The sequence below is a fragment of the Neoarius graeffei genome, chromosome 15 (assembly GCF_027579695.1).
Source record: "Neoarius graeffei isolate fNeoGra1 chromosome 15, fNeoGra1.pri, whole genome shotgun sequence".
Taxonomy (NCBI): domain Eukaryota; kingdom Metazoa; phylum Chordata; class Actinopteri; order Siluriformes; family Ariidae; genus Neoarius; species Neoarius graeffei.
The window spans coordinates 36,443,316-36,466,588 of NC_083583.1; the positions used below are offsets into that span (position 1 = coordinate 36,443,316).

Below are 23,273 nucleotides of genomic sequence, written 5' to 3' on the forward strand. Positions count from 1 at the left end.
TACGCTGTGCTGAGCTCTAGCTGGCGTCATCATTGGACAACGTCACTGTGACATCCACCTTCCTGATTCGCTGGCGTTGGTCATGTGACGCAACTGCTGAAAAACGGCGCGGACTTCCGCCTTGTATCACCTTTCATTAAAGAGTATAAAAGTATGAAAATACTGCAAATACTGATGCAAATACTGCCCATTGTGTAGTTATGATTGTCTTTAGGCTTGCCATCCTTCCACTTGCAAGTGGTAAGTGACGCGCATGCCCGACATGCACTGAGATCACACACACAGCGGCTCAGTCCCAAATCACTGCTCGTGCACTCCACTCGCGCGCTCTGTGAGCTGCGCAGGGCCGGAGTGCGCACCCTCCAGAGGGCACTTGCTGTTCAGGGCGGAGTGATTTGGAGTGCAGGATGCCTGCGGAGCCGAGTGTATCCGTGTATTGGCGTTGCTGTGTGCACGCGAATCGTGTATTGGCATTGCTGTGTGCACACTAATTGTTTTAAAAACATTAATCTGATGATCCGCTGATACGGTCTAATGTAAACCCCACCTTAGTAAACTGTTCCTGGCGCCGGGCCTGCTTTCACTAACGTCCCCCATCTTGGCTACATCAGTTAGTTAATCACTGGTATGTTAATACTTTCCTTCCTTTCCCCTGTGCTTGTCTGATATATAAATCCCTTCTTTTGTGCCTTCCTTTCTTTTAATCTTTTTCCTCCTTTTCTTACATTTTCCCTCTCAGCCCGCTGGTGGTGTTTTTCCCTCTCTGTGACTACTCTATACGCTGATGTGGAGAAACAGCGAGTATATACGGGTCACTTAATGGAGTGGGTGACTCACATCCGTAATGCTGATATTAGCTCTTGCTGTACTCTAAAGTAACTCACTCTTCTGCACATTTCTCACACTTAGCCTCTTTCTATTCATTTCTTCATATTACTCTCTCTCTCTGTGCCAACTCGTACTAGGGAAGTAGGGCATTCTGTTTTCCTTTCTTGCTTTATACCAAGTATTTGACAGATCATTATGACCTCCATGGCAGCTTGGCACATTTTTGGACAGTTTTACGAGGTCAGCAGTCATAGAACTGCTTTTTTTTTTTTGTGCTTAAAAAAAAAACACACACACAAAAAGATTAGGACCGAGCCACGGCTTCTGCTCATTCTGTATCTTGTGCCTGACGTGATGTTGTGTAGGACGTGTGGTGTGTGTTGAATGTGTTGCAGTGATGAGTCCACCATCCTGTCCCCAATCTGTGTCCATGTTCCTTCCCTCACTCTCCTGTCCACCTTCCAGCTCCTGTCTAAACTCCAGATTAGCCACCTCATTGGGCAACCTGTATGTCATCACTGGAGACCCTGGTAATAATCCTCGACCCTTGTTTGCGTCCTCTTCTCCGTCCTCGTCTCCGTCCTTTCCTGTGCCCCGTGCCACATTTGCCAGTATCTCGGCTCTGGCTGTGCACAATTTGCACTATGAGGTCAACAACAACAGTGATCAGTATAACTCCTCCAATGCCAATTCCAAGACCTCGGCATTGCGCAACCACAACCACAGCAGCCTGGGTGGAGCCTCCACCCCTGGGAAGTTTGGCTTGGAGGAGCCATGTCAGAATCTGGTCACCACAGGTCTGAGTCGGCCCTCGGCCCGCTACCTCAGCCGCTCCATTCCCGTAAGTGAGCTCATCCTTCTTGCACATCCCTGCACACGCAACAGCAGCATTTCTTCTCACAACTCCTTTCCCACATTCCCTCATTCTCTGTCATTCCTTTTGTTCACGTGTAAGCCTTCTAATCCTACTTATGCCTTTATTTATGCTGGGATTAAAGGGATGTTTTTGGAGAAAAAGTTTCCCCTTACTACTTTTAGTTTTGCACTACAGCTATGACACAAATGTAGCTTAGGAGTAATGGAAGTCTGTGTAACCCAAAACCATTCCCATAAATAGATGCCTATGAAGTTTTTGCTTCTTTAGTTTTGCACTGGAGATGCCAGGCTAATGTTGCTTGCCAGTAAAGTCACCCAAAACCCTTGTCAAAAGTGCATGTACCTGATTTTTGCTACTTTTAGTTTTGTACTGTAGCCATGAAACTCATGTACACTATATGGCTGAAAGTATGTGGTCACCTGCCCACGACCCCCATATGAGGATCTTGCCACAAAGTTGGAGGCAGATGCCCCAGATGTGTTCCAACATGACAGTGTCACTTTGCATAAAGCAAGCTGCACAAAGAAACCATGAAGACATGGTTTGTCAAGGTTGGTTTGGAAGTACTCAAGTGGTTTGCACAGAGCCCTGAGCTCAACCTCACTGAATGCCTTTGGGATTAATTGGAACACAGAGTGCACACCAGGCTTTCTTGCCCAACATCAGTGCCTGACCTCACTAATGTTTTTGTGGTTGAATGGACAAATACCCACAGCCGCACTCCAAAATCTAGTTAATGCATCTCTCGTAAATACATACTTGTAATGTTTGCTTCTTTAGCTTGCAAGTAATGGAAGTCTGTGTCATAGAAAAAACTTTCCCGTAAATACAATACAGTGAATATTTTGCTTTCTTTCTGTGTATTTTTGTTGGTTTGTGTGTTGATTTGGATTTAAAATTTTTTTTTGGTGAACTCGACAGAACAAATAAATTATGATGATTCATATTAGGGATCGACCGATATGTTTTTTTTTTTCAGGGCCGATACCGATTATTATGGAATTGGGATGCCGATAACCGATATGTGCAACCAATAAATGTAAACATTATAATTCACATGAAATTAAACATGGCACACACTGACACAGACCTTCATATCCATGAAATGTATGTTTAATTGTAAAATTGAACATGAAATTTTGTGCAGGGAGATGCCAGCAGCATTTGTAAAATAAAGTCAAACATTAGTTAGAATAAAATGAGAAATAAAATAAATATTCACCACTAAAAAAATAAATCACTCCCTACTATATTACAGCTCGCCATTTTCAGTGGAAAATAAATGAAAATACACTCTGGATTCTTTTACACTAAGAACTAAGTAAGACTTACCATCTTCAAGTAGTTTTTAAATAACAAATCAAGTGTAGGGAGCTGCCTGCAGCATTTTTTAAAAAGTAAAATCAAACATAAAGTAGGCTATCACTCCCTATTATGTAACAACAAGTAACCATCTACATTCTAATGGTTTTAATGCCCAAGCCTAATATTCCCAATTTAGGAGGATTATATTGTAGTGAAGGAAGCATTACATGTAGTTTCAGTGAGACTAGTTGGTTGTAGGCTAATTCAAGTGCTTCCTTCCGTAAGCTAAGTTTGCCTGGCTACACAGATGCAAATGGACAATTTTAATGAGTAGTAGATGAAGAATGTAAACATATAATGATGTTGTGCTTTTGCAACTTGTGTGTTTGTGACTTATTGCGGCAAAAGCAGCGTGTCCTTATCTTGAAGTGGGATCTGCTTCTGCCCGAGTGCCCATACGGCCGCCTTGAAACAGTTCACAGCGTTTAGCTACGCGTGTTGATTGGCTGTATCCCTTGTGCCGCTTCTGCCCGAGTGCCCGTACGGCCGCCTTGAAACAGTTCACAGCGTTTAGCTACACGTGTCGATTGGCTATATCTCTTGTGCCAAACAAATCAGATGTTGTGGTGGGCGGGACCGTGTTCTTGAACTCAGAGAGGCGAGTGCAGGAAAGGACGTGCAGTGACAGTCGCGTTAGGAACGAAATGGCTGCAAAAAGGCATGTTATCGGCATATCGGTGGAAATTATGGCCGATACCGATAACCCTAAAAATGCAGAATATCTGCCCAATATATTGGCCAGGCCGATTACCGGTCGACCCCTAATTCATATACTTGCTTCAAATAGCACCTTTATGCTACTGTATTTTAAAATAAACTATACTACATTAACTAAAATTAACTTTTATTATTGCATATTACAATAATTAAATAACACTGGTTGGCTTTCAGTGGTCCATCAGATATATTCCATTCAGCTAGCATGATATTGAATGAGTCCAGGATGAGTTATTATACACACGAGTTATTATAGACACACTCTCTTCATATCAGCGTTTTCGAAGGCCAACGCTAGCTTACCCACAGCTCGGTGCTGTTAGCGCGGCAGTCCAGTCAGTTTCCACCTGGCATAGCAGAAACGTTAGCGAAGGCCAAAGTTAGTTTACCCGCGACTCAGTGCTGTTAGCGTGGCAGTCCAGTTAGCTTTTTTTAATTTAATTTTTATTCTTTTTTTTTTTTTTTGAAGCCTTTGTCACATGCACACTCAAGCACAGTGAAATTCTTCCTCTGCACTTAACCCATCTGAAGCAGTGAACACATGTGCGCGCACACCCAGAGCAGTGGGCAGCCATACTACAGCGCCCAGGGAGCAGTTAGGGGTTAGGTACCTTGCTCAAGGGCACTTCAGCCCAAGGCCGCCCCATGTTAACCTAACTGCATGTCTTTGAACATGTCTTTCCATCCAGAGTAGCAGTAGCGTTAGCGAAGGCTGACGGTAGCTTAGCCGCGACTAGGTGCTGTTAGCGCGATAGTAATTTACTTAGTTACTTTTAAAACCAACAACGGCACTACCTGGCAGCCAAAATTCTCTCAATCTTCCGTTTTTAACAAAGCAAACCTGGCGGGCATGTTTGTTTACAAATTGTCACTGTTGCTTACTAACACAGGAGTTTTACATCTCCGACGTGTGACATTGTGTTGTCTTGACAACATGCAATATTGTAATGATATTGCACGCTCATTTTCCATTTGGGAGAGTGGCGTAATACACAGAGGATAAGTGATATGAAAACAATCTTGCATGCTATCAATAAACCACTAGAAGGGAATAGAATGCATGTTATTTACCAGCTGGGAGGTCCGTATCGTGAAATACCGTGACCGAGGTCAGTATTCAAGGCGGAGGTCACGGTATTTCACCATACGGACCAACCTTAAGCTGGTGAATAATATAATATATAAATTTTTTTTCTTTTACCAAATTCTAACAGAAAACGAGAGTGCACGAAAAGGAAAACCGAGCCGCGCCGCCATTTTGAATCCTCGTTCACGGCTGTAATGCAAATTGCTTCCTCCTCGGTATGCAAGTGCACTTCCATGGCAGGAAAAAAAAAACTACATTTTGCCGCCTATGTAGTCCCCTATTTATACAAATAGGAGTCATTCAGGATTCAGCCATGTTTTTGCTCGGCGTTAGTAACAGTTACAGGTTTTTAGCTTTCTCCTGAAATGTTTTATTTTATTTCTTCTTCCTCAGGGTAGTAAAACTCACTTTCACTGTGAAGACTATCGTTATCGCTATCCATGCTGTAAAATTAATGCTATTATGCTGAGAAATGCTGGCAAAAATGTCTAAGATTTTTGATAATCTTATAAAAAAGATAAATGTTGACAAAAATTGCTACTATGTTTGTTGTTGTGGACGAGCAAGTCGCCAGAGGTCTGTAATCGGGGTCCGTAACTGGAGTCCGTACTGTAGGATACAGACCCGCTTGCCAGCCAATCAGAGCGCAGGACTTGATGAAAATCGCACCGCGAAAAAAATGAATGTTTTTATTCCATGGAAAAAATGGCCTGTGTGTAGAATAATATTATATATTCTATAATATTATTGTTATTTACATTACTTGTAGTTTTGACTACAAACTTACCTTTGTTCAAATCTTTGGAGTGGTGGAGCCTCAGGGGCAGACCACAGGATACCAGATTGTGTTTTAGGTGGAAAACGACTGATTCTGATTGTTCAGTATGGCTGCTTTCTTGACATTACAGTGTTTAACTATTTTTTTTGAAGTTTGTTTTATATACAATAAAGATTTTGGGTGACACAGACTTCCACTGAATTCAAATATATTGTCTCGTACAACAAATATGTCTTGGCTGAGAAGCTATATTTAGCATAAGTGGAACTGTAGAAATTATAATTTTCTCTGGACCATTCCTTTAACTTGTAGCAATGACTTATTAATAAATGAATTTTAATAACAGAATTAGATCACACCTTTAACCAGATTGTTTTATATTGTTATCTTTATGGTTTTGGTGTGCGTGTGTGTGTGCGCACGCACGCACGTATGTTTGTGTTTGATAGAGAGAACCATGTACTTGCATATTGGTTTTAGCACGCAAGATGTCTAAGTTCCTTACAAATGTTTCTGATTATCTCCAGAGTGTCTTACTCAGTGTTTTTGTCTTCTTTGTCCTCTAATGAAGCTCTTATTAAGACCTTTAAATATACCCCAATTGCTATTGTCTAGTGGGCTTTAATTGATTGTGGTGCTGAAGCTAATTTTCCGGCAGCACTCAAATACACGCTACCTTTTAACTCCTCTGCTTCATTTTGAGTGGATCCCACACTTATTAAACCATTTAAAAATCTCTCTCGATCTCGATTACAGCTAATGTGTCTATCCATCTGTCACGATGGTTCTGGCTGCTTTATACACTTGTTTGGGTCTAATGCTTCCTCTCGCACTAACACAACAACATATGGCTCATTCCATGCTGCTGTTCGATGCAATGGGATTGTTGTAGGCTGCACAAAGTGCTCATTTAGGCACCATGTCCTCAGTCCTTCTCTTTTCCATGTTTGCCAATATACAGTCCTTGGGCGATTACGAGACCTGTCCTTTACACTGACTGCTTGGGTACGTTTAAGTTTTAATTCAAGAAACCAAATAATTCTGTCTTACATAGAATACATAGTGACTTTTTTGATATATGGGTCATAATCTGCTTTAGAGCTATATAAAAGGAACAAAAGGATCAAAATTTTATTATTAATAATAATAATAATAATAATAACCCAACTTCCAGAAAAGTTGGGATATTTTCCAAAATGCAATAAAAACAAAAATCTGTGATTTTGTTAATTCACATGAATTTTTTTTATTTAAGTGACAAAAGTACAAAGAAAAGATTTTCAATAGTTTTACTGACCAACTTAATTGTATTTTGTAATTTGTATAAATGAAATTAGAATTTGATGCCTGCAAACACACTCAAAGTTGTGACGGAGGCTAAATAAGACTGAAAGGTTTATAGGATATTCAAGTAACACAATTTTGGAAGATTCCACAATAAGCAGGTTAATTGGTAACATGATTGGGTATAAAAGGAGCAGCACCAAAGGCTCAATCTTTGCAAGCAAGGGTGGGTTAGGGCTCACCTCTTTGTGCCAAAATTCATGAGAGAATTGTTGGTCAATTCAAAAAGAACATCTCAATGCAAGCATTTAGGTCTTTCAAAATCTATAGTACATAATACTGTGAAAAGATTCAGGGAATTCAGAGACATCTCAGTGTGTAAAGGGAAGGTCAGAAACCACTGTTGAATGTGCAAGCCCTCAGGCGGCACTGCCTGAGAAACAGTCATGCTAATGTGACAAATATAGCCACGTAGGCTTGGGAGTACTTCAGAAAGCTATTATCACTTAACACAGTCCGCTGATGTGTCCAGAAACACAACCTGAAGCTGTATTATGCAAAGAGGAAGTCGTTCATCAATTCTATGCAGAAATGCCACCAATTTCTCTGGGCCCAAACTCCTCTCCGATGGACTGAAAGATAGCAGAAATGTGTGCGGTGGTCAGATGAGTCCACATTTCAGCTTGTTTTTGGGAAAACCAGACATAAAGTTCTCAGTGCCGAAGGTGAACACAACCATTCAGTTTATTCTCAGAGAAAGGTGCAGAAGCCAGCATCTGTGATAGAATGAGGATGCATCAGTGCCCATGACATGGGTGAGGTGTGTGTGTGTGTGTGTGTGTAAAGGTACCATTGATGTAGTGGCATATATTGGGATTTTTAGAGAGACATATTCATTAAGGCCATGTCTCTTCCTGGGAAGTCCATGCTTATTTGAACAGGACAGTGCCAGACCTCTGCATGGGCTACAACAGCGTGACTTCGTTGACAGTGTGTGTGCTTAACCGGCCTGCTGCCAGTCCAGATCAGTGTTTCCTAATGAGAATGTATGGTGCATCATGAAGAAGAGAATCAGACAACAGTGACCATGGATTATTTTGCAGCTGAAGTCTTGTACGTATCAAGCAACAATGGACAAAAATTCCAATTGCAAAACTGACAGAATTAGTATCCTCAGTCCCCATATGATTAAAAAGTGTTATTAAAGGAAAGGTGATGTAATACAATGATGATAATATCTCTGTCCCAACCTTTTTTTTTTGTATGTGTTACAGGCATCACATTCTAACTTACTTTGTTTATATTTACAAAATAAAATTAAGCTGGTCAGTATTACTATTGAAAATCTTTTCTTTGTACTTTTGTCAATTAAATAAAGGTTCACGTGACTTAATCACGTAATACAGACAGACTATGTCGATCAGGTTACCTGTAACCTGCATTTTACACTTGATCACCTATTGTGATCTAATTTTACTCAACTTGTTGTGCAGACTCATGTAATAATGGGATAATAATCATGACAGAAACAGCAGCGATCTGCAATGGCAACTTATCTGTCTTTTTCAAAAACAAACGAACCAAATTGTAAAACTTGTCCGCCTGTCTTGCTACCTGCTAATTTAGGCGAACATCCATCTGAGTTTTGAAGATCTGAAGAGAATGCTGCCAACATTGCACCATACAGCATTAGGTGTTTCCTAGCGGAATTCTTCGGTATCTTTCAAAGTTACGACCGCATTTTATAAAATATAAACACTCATGTCTGTTAGTTGGACATAAAATTCACTGAATTCACATAATTTACCAATTCACATAACATTTGGACAGAGGAAATTTAGCCCATGTTTGTCGGTTTGTTGTTTGACCTTTTCATAACAGCTTTGCAACAGTTCGATAGCTGTCCAGATGTGTAAACATTCACGCTTTCCGACTGGTCGATAGTGTTTTGACAAGTTATTACCAAGGTCAAAGTTTACCGACTCACATAACTCATTAAAACAGACAGACATCACAAGTGGAAATTATTTGTTGGTAAATATTTCCTAAACAAATGCATAGATTAGCTCCTTGTCCCAGTCATTTAAAACAAAGTGAAATAATGTTGCTAAAATAACAGAAACATGAGTTATAATTGGTAATTACTTTATGTAGTAGCTGTTGAACATTTTCTACCACTGTGGACAGATTGTTAAATGAATATTAATAATTAATTAATCAATCTATTACAGACGAAAGAAGTCTTAGAAACGTATTATTGCACAAAATAAAAACTTAAAACGTGTCCAAAATATCCAAAATCCAAAAATATTTCATTTCAGCAAACATTCTCACACTTGTTGAAATTTTTTTGCATTTCAGTTGTATTTCTGAATAAGTTAAAATCACTGAAAAGTGAATTAAAATAAAGTACGCCTTTATTTTAAAACCAATACCAAAGTCGCAATGTTTATTCTCTTAAAACTTAACACAGTCCTGGTCTTTATTTTTGTTTGTCCATTTGTGTCCTCAAAACTCTGTGCATCAAAGCAGTCGACATCATAGAAGCTGTGCACGTGTGAGTAATTATAATTTAATAAGCAAGGAGTGTGTAGTCTAATGTAATGGAGTAAGGTATTAGGCAGAGACCCGTCCACCCGTAAATTTGACGGGTGATTGCCGATTTCAACGGGCAAGTATACACACAGACGGATACTGAAACGGACGATAATGCCGAAAATTTTCGCACATGAATACTCCCACATGTCATCCGATAAATCCAGTTATGTTCCGCCCACACACGGACTGGCCATCGGGAGTAGCGGGAGTTTTCCCGGTGGGCTGGTGGTTCAGCGTGGGCCGGCGGAGAAAAAAAAAAAAAAACAGTTGCGCGCTGGCCTTTAATATGATAAGCAATGTTAACAGTTTCTTTAACAAACTGTTAACATTGCTTATTACAGTTGCGCGCTGGCCTTTAATATGATAAGCAATGTTAACAGTTTGTTAAAGAAACTGTTAACATTGCTTATCATATTAAAGGCCAGCGCGCAACTGTTTTTTTTTTTTTTTTTCTCCGCTGGCCCACACTGAACCACCGGCCCACTGGGAAAACTCCCGCTACTCCCGATGGCCAGTCCGTGTGTGGTTCCGCCATCATTTACAAATCGTAAGAAACACAGTTTAATACGAAAAATACTGAAAACTTGAAATGAAAAATCAGAATATTTCATCGTTTCCGCCATTTTGGCCCGCACTGAATCTTGTAACATGCGGACTGAATAAATCGCGAATTCTGATTGGTCGAAAATTGCCAAACACCCTGCGTTGTAGTTTCCTCTTTCTTGGCGGGAGAACCGCATTTTTTTTTGCTGACTCACTCTTCTGGATCAAGATGAATCCCAACAAACGCCCCAAATTGAATGTGACAAAAACTGATTCGTTTTTCCACAAAAAGACAGAAAAGGTATGTGTGATACATTGATTAACAAGGGGGTTTCATTGGGGTATGGTAAAATAGAATACTGTTGGTTTTTTTTTTTATTAAATACTGTAACTAGATCAAAAGATTATATACAATTCATTGTTGTTTATTTTCTTTTCACTTTTGTTACCAAATCAGACACCATACATACATCTGATACATTCAGGAGTGAAACTGAAAAAAATACAAAGTAAAAATATGCAATATTTCTGATCAAAAATTACACGCCATTTCACCCTGAAAATGTCCTAGAATGCAGGAAATGAAGTCTAAATTTCAAAAATTTTCTGGGGGGGCATGCCCCCAGACCCCCCTAGAGGGACTTCGCGCCTGCGGCGCTCGTCTTCGCACCTGCGGCGCTTATCAGGATTATATAAAATATTATTTTTGACTGGTAAATTTCTTTTTCTGCCTAATACCCTATAATGGAGTATAAGCAAATTTTTGAAATTGTAAGTGTACTCAAATAAGCGTGAAGAGTTTTATGCATAAAACTACTGGTGTCTCTCTCACATGCACACAGCCTGTCATTTTACTAAGAAAACAGAAGGGGAATGTGTGTACGTACGTACGTACAGTAGGTCTGTCTCAGAAACTGGGTACTCGGTCAATAAACTATACGGTTTTGAATGCTGATGTTGGTTTTAATTTGAAATAAAATGATGAAAGAAATAATAGATAAAACTAAATCTTTGTGAATAATCTATTCAGAATTTGGCAAAAATTCTGCAAATTTGTGGAAAAATGGCAGCTTGATCTGGAACATGATAAATGGTTGACTACATCGCATTCCCTTAAAAAGGTTGTAGTCCACTGAAAAGTCTACAGTTATCACTAATTGTATTTTAAATTGTAACTTTATACACCTAAGGATTGGTGCGCTCACAGAATAATCATAACCGTAATAAAACATCATGCAAAATATTTGATCACCGTTGTAACTCCATTTTCCGCAGACCCAAAATCAATGCGATCGTGTGTTTTGATCTAAACGGAAAGCCTCAGGGTCAAGGTCACTACCTCACCAAAAGTAGTAACTTAAAATCACTACGCCATATAAACATTTAGTTATAAATCTGCGATTTTGTTTTTTAAAACGAAAGCTGAAAGTTAGGTATAGAATATGTTTCTTACAGAATATGTTACGATGGTAGCTGGTCTTGTATGAATTTCTGAGCTGTAAAATGAGTTGTGGTCTATTTTTTACCGTAGCGTGTTATTTGTGTGCGGGGAAGGACACACATTAACAATTTGCATGTGTAGAATGGAATTTTCCACTCCAACAGTTAGAAGTTGATTGTGCTTCCATTTGCGATCTTTCTGTTACGCGGGTGATCTGTTCGGACGTTATCACTGAAAAGGTGAGTTTTGACAGTTTTATTTTGTTTTAGTTTTGCAGTATAAGGCAATAGAATGTTTCTTTTTCATCTTACTTTCATATTTTGTAGTGTTTGCGTATTTTTGGCCAATATTTTGCAACCATGGTCAATTTAGATCGAACTTTTGATAGAATCTACGGCCAGTCGTTTTGCCCCGCTCACGCTCTGTCCGGTGCGGTAGTGATGTCCCGTTGCTCGCGCGCCGCAGCAGAGACCCGCGCGCCCTTCAGCCGGTACAGTCGCTGTTCTTTTACCAGCGCCGTTATTCTCATCTTTCCGGTGTGTTCTTGATTTTTCCGTTGTCCTATTTCGCCATATCAAATCCCCAAAATGTATCATATTATTCATATTTAAGTGAATAATCAATTCAGTCATCATAACTTGGCATTTTTAACCCAAGCAATCAAAAAGAGGAAATGTATTTAATATTTTCACTCATCTGTAAAAGAGGGGCTTTAATTCTTCATGATGTAGTTATTTTATATGTAAATCAATTTTACAAAAGCATTTGAATTGTAATAAAAAAAAAAATTCCACAGTGGAGGCCCGATAAAGCAAGATCCCATCTTTATTCGTATTAAACATGACAAAAGAAACATTAGTGTTTCATGAGTGTTAGGTAAATGCAAAAAAAAAAAGAAAAAGGAAAATTAGAAAAAATTTTTTTTTTTTTTTTTTACCATAATGTCCCAAATGAGAGACCAGTTTCTGAGACGGAGATATATATATATATATATAATATATATATATAAAAAATATTGCATCCCGGCTCAGGTATTTGTTTTGCGTATCTCCCACCACGTATTTCCAAGTGAAACAAGCAGTAGTTGGGTAGTTCGCTACAAGACAATAAATATATCACTAGTGTATGCACATGGACAGAGCTGTGTTTCAGCAGTGACGATTCACCCATGTTTAATTTCTTTTAGTTCACAGATGGTACAGTTTATAAATCAAATACTTTTTCTGGTTTCTGAAACACTTTCTTAAGACACATATTAGGCTGTCTGGTAAGTAAACTGTTGAGAAATCTGGTTAGCACAATGGCTGTATGTATCACCTTGCCTTGCAGTAAGAAAAAAAAAACCCTACTGCTTTCTTCCTGTCAAAAATCAGATAAATTTTTATTAAGAAAAACGACTGGCTAAAGGTTTCACCAAAATAACAAATCAGAAGTCTTGGCACTAAATAATCACATTTTGACATGGTTGAAGTGGTCAGAACCAAAGTTTGGAGAACTCAGTGTTGGTGTCATCTGTCACTCAACAGTTTCCTTCTCTCCCATTGGTAGTCTCTGTAATCGCATGGCCTCCAAGTTGAGATTAATTTAACTTGGTACCTGCCCAATTTGTCTTGCCAGTGGTTATTTTCCCTATCATCACTACAAGTCACTGAATTTCACTGACATTCCATGGTCTCTGGTCACCACATCACTGCTAGTCTCTTCCTGTATGTACCCCCCCCCCCCCCCCCCCCCCCCAAAAAAAAAAAAATAGTGTAACCAAGACTAACTGCACTGAGAAAACCGAGACTTTTTCCATAAATGTGTCCTAACAAAAACACGTTGATTGATAAGAATTACTTTAAGAATTACATTAAAAACACCGTTTTAAAATTTATTTATTATTAGTCTCGGGTTATGTGGCACGTCTGCTGTACAAATCCCTGCGTATACTATAGAAACAGTAACACATTAGTACGAACACGTTATTATTAACGTTCATGTTACAGCTGGATCTACAGTTAGGTCCATAAATATTTGGACAGAGACAACATTTTTCTAATTTTGGTTCTGTACATAACCACAAGGAATTTTGAACAAAACAATTCAGATGCAGTTGAAGTTCAGACTTTCAGCTTTAATTCAGTGGGTTGAACAAAATGATTGCATAAAAATGTGAGGAACTAAAGCATTTTTAAAACACAATCCCTTCATTTCAGGGGCTCAAAAGTAATTGGACAAATTAAATAATTGTAAATAAAATGTTTATTTCTAATACTTGGTTGAAAACCCTTTGTTGGCAATGACTGCCTGAAGTCTTGAACTCATGGACATCACCAGACGCTGTGTTTCCTCCTTTTTAATGCTCTGCCAGGCCTTTACTGCAGCGGTTTTCAGTTGCTGTTTGTTTGTGGGCCTTTCTGTCTGAAGTTTAGTCTTTAACAAGTGAAATGCATGCTCAATTGGGTTGAGATCAGGTGACTGACTTGGCCATTCAAGAATATTCCACTTCTTTGCTTTAATAAACTCCTGGGTTGCTTTGGCTTTATGCTTTGGGTCATTGTCCATCTGTATTATGAAACGCCGACCAATCAGTTTGGCTGCATTTGGCTGCATTTGAGCACACAGTATGTCTCTGAATACCTCAGAATTCATCCGGCTGCTTCGGTCCTGTGTCACATCATCAATAAACACTAGTGACCCAGTGCCACTGGCAGCCATGCATGCCCAAGCCATCACACTGCCTCCGCCGTGTTTTACAGATGATGTGGTATGCTTTGGATCAGGAGCTGTACCACGCCTTCGCCATACTTTTTTCTTTCCATCATTTCTGGTGGAGGTTGAGCTTGGTTTCATCTGTCCAAAGAATGTTCTTCCAGAACTGTGCTGGCTTTTTTAGATGTTTTTTAGCAAAGTCCAGTCAGGCTTTTTTATTCTTGAGGCTTATGAGTGGATTGCACCGTGCAGTGAACCCTCTGTATTTACTTTCATGCAGTCTTCTCTTTATGGTAGATTTGTATATTGATACGCCTACCTCCTGGAGAGTGTTGTTCACTTGGTTGGCTGTTGTGAAGGGGTTTCTCTTCACCATGGAAATTATTCTGCGATCATCCACCACTGTTGTCGTCTGTGGGCGTCCAGGTCTTTTTGCATTGATGAGTTCACCAGTGCTTTCTTTCTTTCTCAGGATGTACCAAACTGTAGATTTTGCCACTCCTAATATTGTAGCAATTTCTCGGATGGGTTTTTTCTGTTTTCGCAGCTTAAGGATGGCTTGTTTCACCTGCATGGAGAGCTCCTTTGACCGCATGTTTTCTTCACAGCAAAATCTTCCAAATGCAAGCACCACACCTCAAATCAACTCCAGGCCTTTAACCTGCTTAATTGAGAATGACATAACGAAGGAATTGCCCACACCAACCCATGAAATAGCCTTTGAGTCAATTGTCCAATTACTTTTGGTCCCTTTAAAAACAGGGTGGCGCATGTTAAGGAGCTGAAACTCCTAAACCCTTCATCCAATTTTAATGTGGATACCCTCAAATGAAAGCTGAAAGTCTGGACTTTGTCCATGTCCATTATATAACTATAACCTGAATATGTTTCAGTAAACAGGTAAAAAAACAAAATTTGTGTCAGTGTCCAAATATATATGGACCAAACTGTATATGTGCTGTTAGACAAAAAGAACGTGTGCCTTCTGACCAATCAGATTTGAGAATTGTACAGCGCTGGATACTTGTTGAGGAATATTAAGTGTGACCACACTCCTCAGTCATTCTGCTCAGCTGTGGAAAATGAATAGCAACCTGCTGTGCGCTCAAACAAACAAGGAAACGGTTACGGAGGTGTGATTATAAGGTCAGAAGTGAATTTCCTTGCTTGTGTTCCCCATGAGTGCTGTCCTTGGTTTAACCACCCAGCTCAAATAAATGGCCTTTTGTGACTTGAGCAACAGGATGCAGGATAACTGTACTCCAGCTTTTGAATTAATGGATTTAGAACTAATTCATGTCTACACACTCACAGCTCGAATATGTAAATTGAGTTATAATACAGAATTCCTGAAAGCTTTGATCATCACCCGGGGCAGATTCTTTCCTCCCAAATTTTTTTTTTTTTTTTGTCCCCTTGCTATCAGCTACACATAATGACTTAGACCAGGTAATTCAAGTTGTGAGAGGAGCAGCAGGAAGCAGCAGGGTTTATTCCCCCAACTTTCACTTATGGTTCTCCTTCTCTGTTTGAAATGATTGATTTAGAGGCAGTTCTCACCCACGCATGCTTGTACGAAGTAAACTTCCATCCTGAGGTACAGGTGCATAGCTGCTGCAACCTTGTTTTGCTATTATGGAAACATTCCCATGGCTAAACATCACAGATTATTAGACATCAAATGGCCTTGAGGAACGTGAGCTGGTTGTGAGCAGTGTTGCTGTGTGAGTGAGAAGAAAACACCAGTTCTCGTCATGGTTGGAAAGGGGGGAAAATATCACAGAACGTCTTGTATAGCTTGTCTGTGTTCTGTGGCTTTTTCATCCATTCAGTCAGCATCCTTCATCTTCATTTAGTGGAGACAGACATGCCTAATTCAGGACACATTTTCTTCTTGCTGAAACTTTTTCTGCACTTGGAAAGCACTGGAATAGGACTGGGCAATATGAAGATATCATGCCTATTGTCATGAGTTATGTCATAATGTATCTTTCTGAGATATTGTGTGGATTGTGATATCTTTTTTTTCAGCATTTTTATGTTTATTAACTAACAATTACAAACTCTAATTGGAAGCAACGGATTTTATTTTTTTTAATCTTTAAAATTGCAAAATGTTAACATTTCTTACAAATTTGTCCTTTTTCCTCCTTTTCAGTGCAGATTTTATTTCCGTAGATATTAACGTACCAGATCCAGAGCAACACTAACTTTGGAATAACCTTTGCACTAAAGGACTAAAGATCCAGCACTAATTTTGCTTATAGTTTGTTGGCAAACCTAAATATTGTGATCCATATTGTATATTGTAGAAATGCCTTTTACTATCGTGATATGATATTTTGGTCATATTGTCCACCACAACAATTGGAAAGATTTTGGCCACAGATTCGTTACCAAAAATAACACCAAGGTCACCGCCAATTAATTGGAATTCAGTTGGACTTAAATGATAGATGGGGGGTCACGATAAAAAGCACACAGATCATGATTTATTTCTCAATCTGCATAAAGGTTTAATTTTCTGTGGTGGGTTTCCATTGCAGTTTGCACAGAATAGAAGCGATTTAAAAGAAAAGTCAACACAACACAATTGTGAATAGTCTGCGTTTCCATTGAGTGATGTTTTGTGATTTAAAGCTGGGTTTTCTCCTCTCACAATAGTCGGTCCAATTAAACATGGTGACACATCTCCAGGACCTGATGGGTCTCAGCACAGTGATTTTTATTCAGTTTTTTTCCTCTTCATGTAATGATGTGATTTATAAAAAAAAAAAGTTTCAATTTTGTGAAATATTGCTTGTTGAATCATTTGAAAAACCACTTCGTGTAAGTATATAAACTTTTTTTTTTTTTACGAAATTTGAGGGTAGTTTTTCAATTTTCATTTCAATTACAGTACTTGTTTTTTAGTTTTCAGTTTCATATTGCGCAGGTTAATGGAAACTCACCTTATGACATTCTGAATTTTATGATGCAAAACCTAATCTCTTGCTAACTCCACAAATATGTCTTTTGAAGCCAAAATATAATTTTTCATGTCTGACAGAATATTTGCTATTAAGTGTTTTGGACAAAAACGTACAGTGTCTTGCAAAAGTATTCACCCCCCTTGGTGTTTGTCCTGTTTTGTCGCATTACAAGCTGGAATTAAAATGAATTTTTTGGGGGTTGGCACCATTTGATTTACACAACATGCCTACCACTTTAAAGGTGCACATTGTTTTTTATTGTGACACAAACAATAAAGATGAGAGAACTGAAATCGGGAGTGTGCATGGGTATTCATCCCCCAAAGTCAATACTTTGTAGAGCCACCTTTTGCTGCAGTTAGAGCTGCAAGTCTCTTGGGGTATGTCTCTATTAGCTTAGCACATCTAGCCACTGGGATTTTTGCCCATTCCTCAAGGCAAAACTGCTCCGACTCCTTCAAGTTAGATAGGTTGCGTTGGTGTACAGCAATCTTCAAATTCGGCCACAGGTTCTCACTTGTCTTTGACTAGGCCATTCCAAGACATTTAAATGTTTCCCTTTAAACCATTCTCGTGTCATTTTAGCAGTATGTTTAGGGTCATTGTCCTGCTGGAACATGAACCTTCATCCCAGTCTCAAACATCTGGATGATTCAAACAGGTTTTCCTCCAGAATTGCTCTGTATTTAGTGCCATCCATCTTTCCTTCAGTCGTGACCAGCTTTCCTGTCCCTGCAGATGAAAAACATCCCCACGGCATGATGCTGCCACCACCATGCTTCATTGCAGGAATGGTGTTCTCAGGGTGTTGGGTTTATGCCACACATGGCATTTCCCATGATGGCCAAAAAGTTACATTTTAGTCTTATTTGACCAGAGAATCATCTTCCATGTGTTTGGGGAGTCTGCCACATGCTGCTGGGCAAACTCCAAATGTGTTTTCTTATATTTAAGGTGGCCTTCTCTTGTCAGGTTTGTAGTGGTGCCATATTCTTTCCATTTTGCTATAATGGATTTAATGGTGCTCCCTGGGATATTCAAAGTTTGTGATTTTTTTTTTTAAATAATATAACCCAACTCTGATCTATCCTTTTCCACAACTTTGTCTCTGGCCTGTTTGGAGGCTCCTTGGTTTTCATGTTGCTTGCTTAGCAGTGTTGCAGAGTCAGGGTCCTTCCAGAACAGGTTGATTTATATAGACATCATGTGACACTTTGATCGCACACAAGTGGATCTTAGTCCACTAATTATGTGACTTATGAAGTGAATTGGTTGGAGCAGCTCTTATTTAGGGGTTTCATACGAAAGGGGGTGAATACCTATGCACACTCCAGAGTTCTGTTTTTTCATCTTAATTATTGTTTGTGTCATAATAAAGGAATAATTTTGCACCTTTAAAGTGGTAGGCATGTTGTGTAAATCAAATGGTGCTAACCCTCCAAAAATCCATTTCAATTCCAGCTTGTAATGCGACAAAACAGGACCAGCACCAAGGGCAATGAATACTTTTGCAAGACATGGTATTTTGGATTTTTTTTTGTGGAAATGAGTGCAACAGCACCACCAATGTTTGTAAGAAAAACACACAAAATGTTATGAAGAAGCAAGAAGTGAGGATGGAGCTGATCTATTTCTAGCCCAGAGTGTATACTCGTGCCTCAATAACAGTTGTGTCCGGTGAGTTCAAAGTGCAAAGTGTGGCACATCCCCAAGATTTGATCTCCATTTGCTTTGCTGACACATCAGTAGCGCATCATCGGCAGTGATGCAGAAGGTGCATGTAAAATAAACAAACACAGTCACAGGTGTATGAACGTGAACAAGGTGGATCATTTACTCCATTTTTCCACAAAAGCCCTTCCGAGGAGAGATTAGAAGTAGATGGACTAAGTGTTGATCCACATCATTCTTTTCATGCTGTTGATAAAACCGCAGGATGTAATGCATTGCTCAACATGAACAGTTTCATTATCGAGCTATTGGTACATGTTAGAGCTTAGCCTCATATCTTAAATTTGTGATGGTTAAACTTGCCACCAGTGTCCATTTGTTTTTACAGAAAATGAACTAGAAACAGAACCCAAAATTGTTTTAACTCTTGTTTCTGCTGGTTCTTTTTTTTTTTTTATCTTTAGTGGTAAACATGCGCACGCGCGTGCATGTGTATGTATGTGTGTGTGTGTGTGTGTGTGTGTGTGTGTGTGTGTTCCTGAATCCACATTTGCTGGTGTTTATCTCTCGAACCTTTAAAACATTATCTCCACTAATGTATTAAGATCTTTTGTATTATTCCTACCATGTGTGCGCTGCTTTTTTCAGTAATATGCACAAATTGGCACAAATTTAATTATGCCTGTGGGACATCTATATTCAGCAACTTTTCCTATTACTTAGTCCAAATGTTGTTTCCTGTCTATTAGAGAGGAGTGTAATTTTCACATTTAATGCAAATTTAATTTCCCTGTCCACATCAAGATGACTCCCCTCTCCTCTTCCTCCTTCTCTCATCTGTCTGTTCCATAATAATAAGCCTCAAAGCTCAGCTGTTTAGTCTAACGTTTATCCATGCTCTGATGTGTCATTTTCTGTTATGTTCAGCGTGGTAATGGCTTTGTCTCTTTATTATTCTCTCCCTTCTCTCCCAGTCCCTTCAGTCGGAGTGTGTTCGGTACTAAAGCTGCAACTCTGCACTGATCCTGAACCTGTCCTCCTGGTCTGTCATTCTCCACTTGCTGACATCCAGCCTGCTTTGTGAGCACAAAAGGAACTGAATAAAGCCAGAGGTGCTGGAACTGGGTCCGTGGGTGTCGGCTAAAGAGCCAGTGTTAAAACTCATAATTATCTCTGTTGAAATAGATGTTCTCTTGTACTCTCTCTCTCTCTATCTATCTATCTATCTATCTATATATATATATATATATATATATATATATATATATATATATATATATATATATGCGCAGATGTATTAAGGAAAGAGATTATATTTAGAGAGAATTTTTTTAACTGTTTGTCTGTACTTTTTTGCTCTGTGATCCATATCTTATCCATATCTAAGGCTTGCTGATGTAAAGTGTACAAGTAGTTTTTCTGTTTCAAAGGAAAATTCCAGGATTTTTTTTTTAAAGCTGGGCCCTATTTTCCCCATCTCTTTGGATCCAGTTATTTACTATGGACAAAAATGAATGAAATTGGATCAGTTTTGTTAGAATGCTTTAACTGGCAATCACAAAATGGTGATACAACGTACAGTAATCTTATCGGGAAAACATCCATGTTAAAGTAAGCTATTTGTTTTCCCCACTGATAGACTTCATAATGTTATTATAAGTGCCTGACAATATGGAAAGGATCCTACAGAGATGCACCTGTCTGTTTACCTCAGTAACTGTCAAATAACTGTAGAATACATAGTTTACGTAGAATCTAAATAGTTTCTACAGTCATTGTTTTACCTTTTTCTTCTTCTGGGCTCTGATGCAACACCCTATTCAATGCCTGTAGCTGATTATCGCACGGAGGCTGTTTTCTGGTAAAACAATGACTGCCAGTTTTAGAATTTTAACTTAATACTGGACTGATGGGACCAGTGATGAGGAAAATAGGGCCCAGGTTAAAAATCCCTGCAGCTTGCCTTTAAGAAAATTTGTTTAAAGGTGTCTATTTTGTAATGATCTTCAAAATATAAATGACATATCAAACGTACAGTATGAGGGATAAACTGAGGGATGCAAATGTATTAAATGTATTAATCAAGCTAAGCTTTAACAGGTTCATATATGCAGTATAGTGTTCAGGGAAAGAAATACTGGCACAAATTCAGGGCAGAGTTCATATGGACACTTATCAGAAACATATTAAATGTGGAAGTTCGGCCCCTGTCCACTTTTTATTTTATTTTATTTTATCAAAAGTTTAGCCAGACAATAGTGTAAATTTCACACATGGATGTTTTGGTAAACGTTGTCTGTCATTTTGTTTTTATTAAAAATCAGTCATGTGGACAGATTTACTTTGGACAGTCAGCTGGACATGGAGCTTCCAAAAAGAGAAAATATAAACAGTGGATGCAATACATAAACTAGTTATTTATATAATAAATAATCCAAGGTCTGTGTGCTAGGGTGATTTGTGATTTCTACCAGCACGCTGAATGTTGATTCACTGTTTTCTGTCATTGTCAGTCCTCCATACCTTTTTTTTTTTTCCCCCCCCTTTTGGATAATTTACAACCCCAGTTCCAAAAAAGTTGGGATGATGTGTAAAATGTAAATAAAAACAGCATGTGATCATTTGCAAATCATGGAAACTCTATTTTATTGAAAATAGTACAAAGACAACATGTCAAATGTTGAAACTGAGAAAATTGTTTTTTGAAAAATATATGCTCATTTTGAATTTGATGTCAGTAACACGTTTCAAAAAAGCTACAAAAGACTTGGAAAAGTTGTGTTTAAAAAAAAAAAACCCTCATTAGGTTAATTGGCAGCAGGTCAGTAACATGATTTAGGTATTTAAAAAAAAAAAAAAGCATCCGAAAGGCCCAGTCTATCCAAAGTCAAGATGGGGAGGGGTTCACCACTCTGGAAAAAACAATAAAATGTACTCCGTTTCAACATTTGATATGATATCTGAATTGGGGTTGTAATTTAAAAAAAAAAAAAAAAATTATGGATTAGTTCCAGTTCTGCAAAATGCTTAGTCACAAATCAGATTCTGATTTCTTTTAAGGTTGCGTTGTAAAGCAGGAATGTCCTGATATTTTTGACAAGTAAAAGACATTTACATTGACACAACCAAGTTCAACCAGTTAGTTTTAGTGCCTACTACATCACTCTCTGATTGGTCTAATCTCATTTATGACCTATATCAGTGTTATTGATTCCTGCAGGATCATAATGTAATTGCGATATTGATATCGCATCATTGCTCTCTAATGTTCGTCTAAATTGTGACATGACTGTTCTCTATTTCTATGAAATAATCAGTGGACTCATTTTCTTTTAGCTGTGACTTTAGGAATGTCCATGATTATCAGAATAATTTAGCCTGGTCATGTTGCATGTCTCCTCATCATCTTGTAAAAAAGGAAAAACACCTTGGCGTGTGTGAATGCGGTGCTGTGAGTTGGTACTGGTCCCAACACGCTCTGCAGCTCTACAGCGTGGTTGTGTCATTTTATAGCCGCTCCAAACTGGAGCTGGGACACTTCAGGGACCTTCTTCCAACTCATACACAGATCTCATCATGAGGCAGATGAGCACAAGCAATCTTAATAATATTTTTAATGCACACAGAAAATGTACGCTGCTTTCTGTAAGTATTCACTCCCCTTGAACATTCCCACATTTTGTAGTGTTACAACCTGGAAATTAAATGGTCTTTACTGGGATTTTATTTTATAAAAAAACAAAAAAAATAGCACATGATATTGAAGTGTAAGGGGAAAAAACATCAATAAATTTTGCAGTATTATAAAAAATACGAGAAAACGTACAGTGATTGCCGTGAACAACAATCCTACAATAAAAGTTGCAGTATTCACTCCTATTGTTGTGAAAACCCCTAAATTAGTTCTCTTCTCTGACGACTCCCCTCTTTAGTTATGGTTGTATTATATTCTTTCCATTGCTTAAATAATGTATTTAATGTTGCTGTCCGGGATTTTCAAAGTTTGCCACTTTTTCAGATGACTAATGAACTGATGACTAGGGTTTTAAGAGAAAAGGAGGGTGAATACTTGCATACAATCACAACTTTTACACTTTGATTTGTAAATCTTTTTTACTGCAAATTTTTTTACTGGACTATATCTGTTTCACCCTTGCTGCAATATTATGGAATATTTTTTGCAGACTATTTCCAGGTTGTAACACTACAAAATGTGGAAATGTTCACTGGGGGAGTACTTATGCACGCCACTGTAGCGATGGGGGTTGTTAGTGCACCTTATGGTACATTTTACATGTGGATGCTGATGATAAATTAGGTTTTATATATGAATTTATAGCAAAATGAGATGCTCTGACGTTTTTGTGTGTTTAGCACAAAATCAACCTATTTTAACTACATTAATGATCTTATTACGA

The 23,273-nt window shown here is 38.5% G+C and overlaps 1 protein-coding gene across 2 annotated transcripts in view; it reads left to right on the top strand.

Annotated features, from left to right (window-relative positions):
• The window catches only part of cdc14ab (cell division cycle 14Ab), a 106,167-nt gene extending 84,187 nt beyond the window's left edge, over nucleotides 1-21,980 (top strand). Inside the window, exons 14-15 of one of the 2 annotated variants that reach the window (XM_060941219.1) lie at nucleotides 1,294-1,669; nucleotides 19,830-21,980. In XM_060941219.1, the coding sequence (XP_060797202.1) occupies nucleotides 1,294-1,669; nucleotides 19,830-19,859 (406 nt within the window). In that variant the 3' untranslated portion in view covers nucleotides 19,860-21,980. The remainder of the gene's footprint in view (nucleotides 1-1,293; nucleotides 1,670-19,829) is intronic. The other variant, XM_060941220.1, reaches the window with a different exon arrangement.
• The last annotated feature ends 1,293 nt before the right edge of the window (nucleotides 21,981-23,273 follow it).